We start from the raw sequence: 13,046 nt of genomic DNA on the forward strand, positions 1-13,046 counted from the left end.
TCAAAGCATATGGTTTAGTTTGCGTGAATATAAAATATTTACGGAACTTTGCATGGTGGGAACATTCGGGTCGGGTTTGTTGAAAACATTTGCATCGATACATTTTGAAAAGATACTTTTTGAGAACTGGCGTTTTTGAGTTGAACAGTATGATACACATAGGCTGTCAGAATTTGATTTTGACCAGCAAATTTTATGTTAAAATTACTCTCGTAATTTGTTGCCACATAAACTTAAAGGCTTCTTTGTTTTGCTAGTGCTTCAGTTCTCACTACGTCCGTCGATATATCAAATACTCAAAAACTCGAAATCCCACCTCGCGGGTGCAAAACTAACCTTTGTAGGAACAAAACTACATTTTTGAGGGAGCACAACTTGTTTTTGATGGAACGAAATACTATTTCGACAGGGAAGAAAAAATAATTTGATGAAAATAATAATTATGTCCTGGCTATACAAGGAATTGTTGAAATGTATTGCTCGCTAACCACAACGCATGTGCACAGTTAAACAGACTTCGTAAACATGGACTCTTTGAATTATAAACTTATGTTCAATTTCCGTTTAATGTTTTAATAGCCAATCACATTCATAATCCTAATCTGAATACAATATTATATCCTTTGTCAAATAATATTCTTGACTAAACATGGCGGACCATGTTAGATCATAAACATTTGAGGTACGTTTAAGTGGATCATTATTCTAAATTTTTAAAGAGCTTTCCACACATGCATTTCAAGAGAAATGCCTTCATAGCCCCAAACGCGCCCACATCTAAAAGCAGTGGACACTATTGGTAATTACTCAAATTAATATGTTAGCATAAAACCTTACTTGGTAACGAGTAATGGGGAGAGGTTGGTAGTATAACCCATTGTGAGAAACGCCTCCATCTGAACAAGAGTAATTTTCGAGAAATTTTCCACGAATTTGATTTCAAGACCTCATGTTTAAAACTTGAGGTTTCGAAATCAAGCATCTAAAAGCACACAACTTCGTGTGACAAGGGTGGTTTTTTTTTTTCATTATTATCTCGCAACTTCGATGACGAATTGAGCTAAAATTTTGACAGGTTTGTTTCATATTTTATGCATGTTGAGATACAGCAAGTAAGAAAACTGGTCTTTGACAATTACCAATAGTGTCCACTGTCTTTAAAATGCATGGTTTCCCTTTAATAGTTCTATTTCAGAACTTAGTAAACCGAAGTGGTAAGAACTGGTCTTTATACATGCAGTACAATTAACTATTTAATAATCATACTGCAATATTATTGTTTATAAAGTGTATGATTTTATTTACAGAATTAAAATAAAATTCGGCCTGTAATTGTGATTGTTTCATGGTCTACTTCATGTTTCACCCACTCTTTCAAAAAAGAGAAAATGACAACCAATTCTATGACGAAAACGGTGGCAAGATTTATACTGAACATTTGTTTATAAAGCGTATGATTTTATTTACACAATAAAAAAAAAAAAACTCTGCTTGCACTTGTGTTTAAAGAAATGCTATGTACAAGGTCACTCAATCTGTAATCAAAGATTACATGGTCTGTTAATGCTTTTTGCCTATTTCAGATAATAATAATGCTAACAAGTTTTTATACAGTGCTTTTCACAATCAAAGCGCTTCCAACATTATTACTCCAGGTCACTGGCCCTTGACAGGAGACTTTGGAACGCTAGGTGGCAGCAGACTTACCAGGTTAATTTGCATAGACCTTTTCGCAAAAACCGGGGCGCGCGCGTAAAGCTTGGAATTAGGTGCATTGTGGTCTAGCTGGTATCCAAATTTGATCCATATCTATCCCACAATGCACCTCATTCAACAGTCTGCGCTTGCGCATTGGTATTTGCGATAAGGTCTATTGTTTATGCAGTTCTGATTAGGAGCCCATCACCGAGAGCAATGGATTTAACCTGGTAATTGTCCGCTGCCACCAAGCGTCCCAAAAGTCTCTGATTCATTTCTTAAACCATCACAGCTACTTGGCGAGTATAAAGACTTGGTTGATTCTTTCTAAAAAGAGAAAATGACGACAAATTCTATGGCGAGAACGATGGCAAGGAGAACATAAACCCCTAGGCCAAGGAAAAGGCTGATAAGATACATCTTACGAGCAGCTTGCGATGACAACTGAGCATTGTTAGCGTCTCCAGTCTGGATTGCACGGCGAGCCTGCATAGTGAATAAATAAAACAATAATAATAATATTCAGTTTTTAAATAGCGTTTTTTTTTTCACGTCCGAAGGGCCTCACCAAAGCGCTTCAAATTATTACCCCTGGTCACTGGGCCTCAAATCATTCCTTACACCATCTCAGCTCCCTCGGGAGTACCGATATACAGCATTGTGCAACAAATGCGCTACTCGGCTAAATCAATCACAAGAACCATCTCTGCCCTCACAGGTACCCATTTACCACTGGGCGGAGAGAAGCAATTATAGATAGGTATCTTGCTCAGGGACCCATACTCTGCTAAACAGAATTATTAGAGCTTGAATTCGGGTTGATGTGGCTGGCAGCCAAAGGCCCCCTTCCTTGCTTGCTTCTCGAACAGGTTGTAGCAAAGTCCTTCACAACTCAGCTCTTAGCTGAGTAAGGATGATTAGCCCCCCAAAATATTATTATTATTATTATTATAGGTTTTCTCGGTCAATTTCGGAAAATGAGCAGCCAATTTAACCACCAGCTTATTCTATTTGGCACGAAATTGAATGCTATCTGATAAGGGTCAATCGATTTCGTTTTAAGACTAGTCAAATGTACTTTTACGTTATTCGATTTAACAAAATAATCATTCAATTTAACAATTCATCAAAACAGCATTCAAATTCACAGACGCTTCTTGAGGCGTGTGTGTCACGAAAAAGAATAATAACTTTTGGGGTTGAACAAAGAATTGACTAGAGTGGGATTCGTTCCAACGACCTCCGGATTAACGTGCCGGCGCTCTACCAACTGAGCTATCTAGCTCTATTGGCGGTGTCCCTATTTTTGTCAATATCTTTGTTCGGGGGTGCCAGTCAGAAGCCATACAACCGTTAACTGCCGTGTAGCCAGGGATCACACCCAAATTACGATACAACCTGGGAAGCGGCAGCCAGGGGATCACCTTAAGGGGATGTGACTTTTTGTTTCAGATATCAATATAATCCACATGGGGAAACTGACTGGGTAAATTTTGAAATGATTTTTGGGGTTGAACAAAGAATTGACTAGAGTGGGATTCGAACCAACAACCTCCGGATTAACGTGCCGGCGCTCTACCAACTGAGCTATCTAGCCCTATATTGGCAGTGTCCCTATTTTTGTCATATCTTTGTTCGGGGGCTTCTGACTGGCAACCCCGAACAAAGAATCCCACTCTAGTCAATTCTTTGTTCAACCCCAAAAATCATTTCAAAATTTACCCAGTCAGTTTCCCTTGTGAAAAAGAATGACGATACGCTAAATTGAACATAGTGGTAAGGGAATATGACTCGACTCAAAAAGAAATTGAATGGCCGAATTCTGAATTTGAAACGCAGTAACAACTGGAGAGGCAAAACAGCTTTAATCCGAACGCATGAAAATGAAATTGATTGCTCATTTGCCGAATTTGACCGAGAAAACCTATATTATATTGTAAGTCTACTCACGTCCAGTGCCTTGATGATTGCGATGATACCAGTCGGCCAGAAACAAAAGACAGTGACCAGGACAGCGTGGATGAAGTAATCGGCTGGAGGATTGGCCAGAGGCTGAGGGTTTTGAATGATGAACTGTACCTGTGGCGCCACCTTCAATTAAATATGACACAAACGCAGGGATGAGATTTGTCAAATTATTTCCAAATTTCAATTTTTGTTGGTATAATAACTTAAAGGCAGTGGACACTATTGGTAATTGTCAAAGACTAGCCTTCACAATTGGTGTATCTCAACATATGCATAAAATAACTAACCTGTGAAAATATGAGCTCAATCGGTCATCGAAGTTGCGAGATAATAACGAAAGAAAAAAAACACCCTTGTAACACAAAGTTGTATGCGTTTAGATGGTTGATTTCGAGACCTCAAGTTCTAAATCTGAGGTATCGAAATCAAATTCGTGGAAAATTACTTCTTTCTCGAAAACTATGGCACCTCAGAGAAGCCGTTTCTCACAATGTTTTACACCACCACGCTCTCCCCATTACTCGTCACCAAGAAAGGTTTTATGCTAATAATTATTTTGAGTAATTACCAATAGTGTCCACTGCCTTTAAAGGGTCTATGTACTTTTTGTGGGACAAAAAACACAATGCCACAGATTTACACAAACTTACACAGTTTGTAATGAAAATAATTTTCGTCTAAGTGATCATGAGACGAAAACTATTTTAGCATGTAAAAACGTATTTTAATGACATCGTTTTACTCAATTCTAAAAAACTACAGCACCTCAGCAAGTAATATTCTCAGGAAAGCTTTCTATTATCATTATCTTCAAACTGTGTAAGTTTCATGTAAATCTGTGAACATTGAGTTTTGTGTAACAAAAAGTACCCACTCGGGTGAGCCCCAGCTGACAAGAGCTAACTGAACTAAAACTCACCCTCTGGTGGTGATGTCATTTATCTGGGGAGAGCCCTAAGTGACCCACTCCACAAGCAGGCCACTTGGGGCTAACACGGGGGAGCCCCTGGAATGACGTCAAAGCTATTCAAACATACCGGGGAAGACAAAGGTCGACCCAGGGAAGCTAATCGCACGCGGCCTATTGTTACCATGTAAAATTTGTGGCCTATGTTTCAGTTTTTAAAACGTTATATTAACTGTACTGCAGTACAAAGACTGTTACAGACTCGCAGCGCTGGGCAAAAATCTGGACGAAGTTTTCGTTATGCTGCAATGCATCTTGGGAATTAACAAATAAGTTGCAACTATAGTGTCAAAGTCATAACTAAATGAGGCGACTAGTTGAGTATTATAGTAAAGTTGCCCAACCATCGATTTCATCTAGCTAAGGACTAGTCTTAGGATTTAGGCTGAATTAAGTTCAATATCCTTAATTAAGTTAAGATGTTCGGACGCATTTAACCCATCCCGAGTTTTTTAAGGGCCCCCTCCAACTCCACCACCTTGTGCTCTGTATGTTTTTTGCTTTTTTTCCCGTAATTTATATTTTGCCTTTGCTTGAAATGTTGTATAAGAGTATTTTTTCAGGTATTATCATTAAATTCCATTTGCTTGTAAAACATAGTTCTTTATTCACTTCTAATTGTTTTGTTTATTTGTTTGTTTGGATTTGGAAATAAAGTGAACTGAATTGAATTGAAATTGAATTGATGAGTTACTCGTCCTAAATCAAGATAGGATTAATCCTAGCGTTTCGTGAAATCGACTGCAGGCCTTAGTGTTTTTTTGTGTCTTCTTACCATGTGGCCCTGTGGTGGTATGCCCTGTTGTGGTTGCCCTTGCGGTTGCCCTTGTGGGTACATCATTGGGGCAGGTTGGTACTTCTGAGGATAAGTGTATGCAGGTGGAGGGCCCGGGTATTGACTACATGGCTCTTGGCTGCCTGGGGCAGGGCCACTTTTGTCTGGCATCACAGCAGCTTGATTCTCTCCTGGAAAAAAAATGACAAATGAACATTAAGTATAGCGACTGTTTTTGAAGATAAAATTATTTAATATGAATTTCAGACTTTACCAAGTTTACTTCCAATAAAAAAAAAATCTTCAAGAGGCAAAGTAGCCTGTCTACTGCTCTTAGAACTTTGAGGTTCTCTATATACACCTAATGTAATATCGCGATTCACCCTTGGCGTTTTTTTTTCTCCATTGTCAAAAGGCATCGTGAGAATTAGTTGCGATAACTTAATCCTCCTGCCGACTGCGTAATAACGTAACCCTCCTGCGGAGGGTTACGTTATCGCAACTTCGACCTGCGTGAGATATGAAAAAGGGGCATTGTAATCCCTGACAAAAATCAGCCAGGTGGAAATCGCGATAAGGTCTATGCTCGCACAATGAAGCCAAACCAAAGTTAAATACAACAAATTATCAATGGATACATCACATGGGCACGGCGAGCATGCAGCGAGCTAGCCCACCTTGTTGAGCTGTTAATAATGGCTCCGCTTTTAACATCGGTCTCATCACTGTCAGACAGTGATGAGACCGATGTTAAAAGCGGAGCCATTATTAACAGCTCAACAAGGTGGGCTGGGGCATGGCGAGCATGCAGCGAGCAGAGTGCTGCATTTCAAACTCTTGAACTCATAACAATATCAGGCCTATCCATCCAAAAACTAGCCCCACTTGTGTGTCCAAGGATTCAGCTATCCTTGGCCACACAAGTGGGGCTACCCAGAAACACAGTGCACATCTTCAATAGACCTAGATGCACATGACGTCATTTCAGTACGGCGCCCTCGCCTTGAGGTCAAAAGGAGGTTGTTCATTGGCCAATGTATGTGCGTTTCGATTGTTTCGTCACCGTTTGACCTCAAAGATGGCGGCTGGATGACGTCAATGCATAAGGTCTATCAACATTTCTGAAGCAGCACTATTTTCAATAAAGGAAGAAGAACTTGCTTATTATGACTCCTGACACTTGTTTGTGGTGCCTGTCATGTATCATTCTGTCAACCCCCTACTTCTAAGCAGATTGGGCTTTATTCAAGTACTAATGACCAACACCATCCTCACGAATAGCATTAAAGGAACATTACAGAATTGGTTTTTGCTAACAAAACATTTGCTGGCAGACTGTAAGCACTTTATGTAATCCACCATAATATACATAAACTGACAAACCTCTAGAAATTTGAGATCGATCGGCCATCTGGGTCACGAGAGAATAGTGAAAAACCGATTACAAATTTTGCATTGCTCCGATGCCAAAATAAAAATGAATAAAACGCTCACTCAGTCACTGAGCGATAAATTCCAAACGCGAAATTAGATTATTTATTTCTCATCAAATAGGGGCCTATGACATTTCAGACATCTTCCAAAAATTATTTTAACAAAATGGAGGAGAATAAAAAAAATTAAACAACATGAATGTATTAAGACCACTTTGATGTAGTACTTGATTGAATTTGACACTTACATCTCTCAATCAAAAAATGCTCGTTACATAGTATTAGTAAGTAGGCCCCAAGTTTAATTTCTATTTTACGCTAACAATTTTTCTGAACAATTACCAATAGTTTCCCGTGACTTTAATAACAGAAGTCAATACTTAACACTTCCAAATAATGTTAATTAATGGCTACAAATTTAACCATACCTACCGTGACTATCCATTGCGTCACCTTCGTATGTTTTGATGCTGTGCTGATGACGACAGGATCAAAACAAAACACGAAACACAGTCCGTACTATTGCGCGCCAAAGTATCTAGGCATTCTTTCTAAAAAGCGCAGAAATGAGGTAAGGTGCCTGCGAGTTGTAGATTTGCGCGGTCAATATGCTCGACTCATAGATCTCAATTAGGCTTGCGCATTTTATGGCTGGCGGCCGGCTGTCACACCATTCGCTCTTCGCTTCCAGGAATTCCCCCAAAAGGGGTGTGTCTCAAGGGGGTGGGGGTTTCAGTCCAGCAGTACATTCAGTTGGGAGGGGGGGGGGGGAGATTGGATTTGTGTGTATTGTTATTGGGGCTCGACGGTGGTGGTGGTGGTGGGGGAGGGGGGGGGGGTGTGGGGGCTGGTACAGACACCAGTAGCACAACCAGACTTTCAGATGCCGGTGGGGGGATTTGTTTGTGTGTATTGTTATTGGGGGGGGGGGGGGGGGGGGGGGATAGTGACTAGTGTAATTTATATGGGGAAGAAGGGGGGGATATACTTGGTTCCAAGTCTGTGATAGTGGTAGACCCAGTAATTAACTGATGCGCTGTACTTCTGATCCTTTTTTCGAAATGTTGACATTCTCGGTATACCATGGAGCAATATATTGCTCCATGGGTATACCCAGTAACTGATGCGCTGAGCTAGGAGTACTGACGCCCCATAATTACTGGGTCTGTGATAGTGGCTTTTTATCACATTATTGCCTGAAATAGCGCCCTCTTTCATTGGCCTCCTGAGATTGCGAGTAAGCGTGTGAAAGCAAATCTGCGGGGGAATCTGCGTTGCTGATGCAAAGAAATCACCGCATGTTTCAGCCTTGAATCCAAATCTAGGAGGGGGCGGGGGGATGGGCGGGGGGGGGGGGGGATGGGCGGGGGGGGGGGGAGGGATGGGCGGGGGGGGGGGGGGGGGAGGGACGGGCGGGGGGGGGGGGAGGGATGGGCGGGTGCATTTCATGTATCAAACGAAACCATTATGTGTACTCTTTTTCAAGCTCTTAGGGGGGGGGGGGGGGGCTGAACATGCAATTTAACTTCTGCGACTTCTGGAGTTAAGTGAAATAATTTTATGTGAAATGAATAATGTTGACATTTACAAACTGTAACTATTTGCGTATCCAGGCACGCCTTGGAAACTTCAGCTTTAACTGGAAAGAAGTGAATCCCCCCCCCCACAAAATGGTGGAACCTTTACATTGTTACCAACGCAACCAAACAAATGGTCTGAAGTGTTAAAGGAACACGTCTTCGCCTTGGATCGGACGAGTTGGTCTATGAAAAGCGTTTGAAACTGTTTGCTATGAAATGCATATGGTGAGAAAGATGTTTTAAAAGTAGAATATAATGATCCAATCAAAATTGCACGGTTTTCCTTTTACGTCGGAAACAACACGGTCGGCCATTTATGGGAGTCAAAGTTTTGACTATTTTAGTCAAATTTTAAATCACCATTAAAGTGAAATAGTCATCATTTTGCAAAAAAAAAATAAACCTTGCGTACAAAACCAATCCTATCTGGAAGTTCCAACCAACTTGAAATGCTGGGTTAATTTAAAGATATGGACACTATTGTTTTGACTCCCATAAATGGCCGACCCTGTTTGTCGACGAGTTAAGACGAAACCACGCAATTTCGAGGCATATTTGTGTAGATCATTGTATTCTACTTTTACAACATTTTTCTAACCATATCAATTTTATAACAAACGGTTACAGGACGCTTTTCAAAGACCAACTCGACCGATCCAAGGCAACGTGTTCCTTTAATACTCCAACAGAGAGGTCCACAAAATATGTCTTTGAAAGGGCGGAATAAAATGAAACAAAAAACAAGAAGCCAAATGAAAGACACTATAACCAATCGGGTATTCACAAAAGCCTGTAACGGTAAATTTGTCTTTCATTTTAAATCACCATTAAAGTGAAATAGTTATCATTTTGCAAAAAAAATAAACCTTGCGTACAAAACCAATCCTATCTGGAAGTGCCAACCAACTTGGAATGATGGGTTAATTTAAAGATACTGGACACTATTGGTAATTGTGAGAGACCAGGTTCTCACTTGGTGTATCTCAACATACACGTATTTGCAAGGCAAACCTGTACACAATTTGGGCTCAATTGGTTGTTTTAGTTGCGAGATCATAATGAAATAATAAAAAACCCTTGTCACAAGAAGTTGTGTGGTTTCAGATGCTTGATTTTGAGACCTCAAAATCTGATTCTGAGGTCTCAAAATCAAATTAGTAGAAAATTATTTCCTTCTCGAAAACTACTTTACTTCCGAGGGAGCCGTTTCTCACAATGTTTTACACTATCAACCTCATTACCAAGTAAAGTTTTATACCAATAATTGTTTTGAGTAATTATTACCAATAGTGTCCACTGCCTTTAAGGATGTCATCTTCTTGCAGTAAATAATCTCAGCATCTCTTCAAGAACCCAGTAAATTTAAAAACAACGTTCAGACAAAATATTTGTTTGGTCTTTTCAAAGACAATACATCTTCGGTAGTTTCAAAAGGAAATTCTATACAATAAGACAAGTGTTATCATAGACAACAAAATCGCACACAACACTCAAATCGAAGGAAAACTTTCAAATCAAAACAATTATTTCCATTGCATAGTTATTTTGTAATACTGTTTGTAAGAAAAATAAAGTTAGCTGTTTCACGCTGCTTACTAATTAAAAAAAGGATGTACACAATTAGATGCAAAACATAACTATTGGTCTGACGTTTTGACGCTAGCTGAGTCTTTCTCAATACTTTTTACATGAATTTGCCCAGCCAAAACAATGTTAACAATATTTCAGAAACACAGTTTCAGAAACTGCAAATTTAATTTTGAAAACTGTTGGACTATGCGTGTTTGCATTGCCCCCTTTAATGGCAGTGGACTCTATTGGTAATTACTCAAAATAATTATTGGCATAAAACCTTTCTTGTTGACGAGTAATGGGGAGAGGTTGATGGTATAAAACATTGTGAGAAACTGCTCCCTCTGAAGTGACATAGTTCTCGAGAAAGAAGTAATTTTCCACGAATTTGATTTCGAGACCTCAGATTTTGAACTTGAGGTCTCAAAATCAACCATCTAAACTCACACAACTTCGATGACTGATTGAGCTCAAATTTCCACAGGTTGGTTATTTTATATATGCTTATGATGAGATACACCAACTGTGAAGGCTAGTCTTTGACAATTACCAATAGTGTCCACTGCCTTTCATTCATTAAAGTCAATTGCGGAACAAAGGCAAAGAAGTATAGAAGTTCTAATACCAGCTGATCAATAATGACAAGCCAAATTGAATTGAAGAAGATATGTACTTGTTCGCTTGACCTCTGAACTGTAACCTTTGACATAACAAAGATTAAGCTTAGAGTGTTGTTTTGCATTTGGGAAGCTATTTGTAAGACCACAATTTATGTTTTTTTTTTTCTTGTAGTTAAAAAAGAAAAAAAGAAAAAAAATAATAGTAAGAAAATTTGTATGGTGAGCAAGTTAGAACTTTTCTTTTCTGACACTTACTGACAAATTGGAATGCTGCAATAATTTACAGAGCAATGAATCTGATTGGTCATTACGGCATGCTTACTGACCAATGGGCTTACTGACCAATGGGCTTGCTGCAATACAAACTAAACTGCGCCAATAAAGTATCTAAACACTTACAAATGGTCAGATATATCGGAACCTAAAACAGTATGCCAAAAAATAATTATTCATTTCGAGTCACCGTTAATTTCTGCACATTTTGACACATCTTGTGTTGCGCTACGATGTTGTTTGGTGGATTTACGGGCACTTGAGTGGCTTTAGGTCGAATTTCAAAAGTTGCAAAAGCCCCTATTCAAGCTAAATCGTTGTATTGTGACGAGTAAGATCGGCGTTTCTTTTGCTCGCCTTTTATAAATGATGTTTTTTTGGTCGCGTTTTGGATAAATCGGTTGCGATGAACATACTCACCAATAATTGTCAGTAACCAAGCAAAGGGGTCAAAGATGGGAGGCATACAACAATGGTAAGACAGGGAAAGGTGTTTCAAGATAACAGGAAAGATGGCTCAAACGACCAAACAGGAAAGAGGACGGATCGTTGGTTTGATGGAAGCCGGTACGTCGATGCGAGGTAAAAACGTCACCAGCGACGGTCAGTAAATGGTGGAATTGCTACCAAGCTCAGGGAAATGTGGACAACCTGCCAAGGAGTGGCCGTCCGAGGGTGACTTCTGCAGCAGAAGAAAGTGAACAAGTCCATAAAGCCTGACACCACTCTCGAGGGGTTTGCGACCGTCATCCTGATCAGGAAATGGCAGGGGATTGACCAGGGACAGATCAGAGGTCTCATTGAGAGTATGAGAAGACAACTCCTTGCCATTCAGGACAATGATGGAGGACACACCAAGAATGGAGGACAGGATAACAGCAGTTTTAGAGTTAAAGATACGGCAATTAATTTCATGGTCATGTAAACGAAACGAGTTTGTGTCTTTTGTCTTGATTTTGTCTGAGTGTGATGCTTATGTGAGTTCCCTTTTGGAATTGGGTGAATAGGGGCTTTTGCAACTTTTGAAATTCGACCTTAAGCCACTCAAGTGTCCATAAATCCACCAAACAACATCGTAGCGCAACACAAGATGTGTCAAAACGTGCAGAAATTAACGGTGAATAGAAACGAACAATTAAATTTTTGTATACTATTTCAGGTTCCGATAAATCTGACCATTTGTAAGTGTTTAGATACTTTATTGGCGCAGTTTATTTACAGAACATTTAATCTGATTGGTCAATACAGCGTGCCGACTGACACAATAATGGCCATGCTGAAATACAAACTATATACATGTACAGACCAAAATCATTCTAAATGACAACATCTTAGTAAGCATGCTGTAAATCGGCAAAGGTTAAAGATGCTATGTCAGATTTTTTGCCGATTTGACCCAAACATTTTGATTTAAAATTCAATAGGTATTTTGATGGGGGTCGAGAAAGCTACAAGCTTTCATTTGAGCCATTGCTCGAAAAGGTCCGTCAATTATTAGTAGCACTGAAATAAAGTGCTCAAAATTAGTTTTTGTCGGGATCCCGACAATAATAATATCACGTGACCAATTCTAAATGTGTTTTAAAAGAAACGTTTTAAATTTTTGTCATGGTTCCTGACCATTAAAAGTAAAAGTTAAACTTTTTTCCGTTAGAGCGGGTGATACTCTTTGAAAAACCATTCATAAAAAAAAAAAAAAAAATTTGTTTTAATGTTTGGGGCAAAAAATCTGACATAGCAACTTTAACTACAGCATGATGTGTACTGTGCACAATCAAGTATTTACAAGCAACATATGCAAACAGTTTAATCTATTCTACAGTGTTGAAAAAAAAGCTTGACAAAAAGAACAGTCCATTTGACTTACAAAACGATTCTATGAATCCTGTCGGTTTTAGAAAACAAAAACAAAAAACAACCATAACCCTAACCCTAACATTAGCCTTCACCCTAAACCTCAAACTATCCACCTTACCCCAATAACATTTAAAGGCAGTGGACACTATTGATAATTCTCGAAATAATTATTAGCATAAAACCTTACATGGTAATGAGTAATGGGGAGAGGTTGATAGTATAAAACATTGTGAGAAACGGCTCCCACTAATGTGACATATAGTTTTCGAGAAAGTAATTTTCCACTAATTTGATTTCGAGACC

The 13,046-nt window shown here is 39.2% G+C and overlaps 1 protein-coding gene across 1 annotated transcript; it reads right to left on the bottom strand.

The window, feature by feature from the left end:
- Positions 1 to 1,802: 1,802 nt before the first annotated feature.
- LOC117299415 (proline-rich transmembrane protein 1-like) lies at positions 1,803 to 7,376 on the bottom strand. Its single transcript, XM_033782953.1, has 4 exons — positions 7,274 to 7,376; positions 5,409 to 5,599; positions 3,649 to 3,789; positions 1,803 to 2,184 (listed from the first exon to the last, which is right to left on the bottom strand). The coding sequence occupies exons 1-4, from the start codon at positions 7,284 to 7,286 to the stop codon at positions 2,026 to 2,028; spliced, it is 504 nt and encodes a 167-aa protein (XP_033638844.1). The 5' UTR covers positions 7,287 to 7,376; the 3' UTR covers positions 1,803 to 2,025.
- Positions 7,377 to 13,046: the final 5,670 nt, after the last annotated feature.

This window comes from Asterias rubens, chromosome 14 (assembly GCF_902459465.1).
Source record: "Asterias rubens chromosome 14, eAstRub1.3, whole genome shotgun sequence".
NCBI classification, from domain to species: domain Eukaryota; kingdom Metazoa; phylum Echinodermata; class Asteroidea; order Forcipulatida; family Asteriidae; genus Asterias; species Asterias rubens.

Bases quoted from the DNA above. Each gene is read 5' to 3' on its own strand.
- LOC117299415 (XM_033782953.1), bottom strand. The intron at 3,790-5,408 runs GTAAGAAGACAC...ATTTAATTGAAG, and splicing joins TACCACCACAGGGCCACATG to GTGGCGCCACAGGTACAGTT. The intron at 2,185-3,648 runs GTGAGTAGACTT...TTCACTATGCAG, and splicing joins CAATCATCAAGGCACTGGAC to GCTCGCCGTGCAATCCAGAC.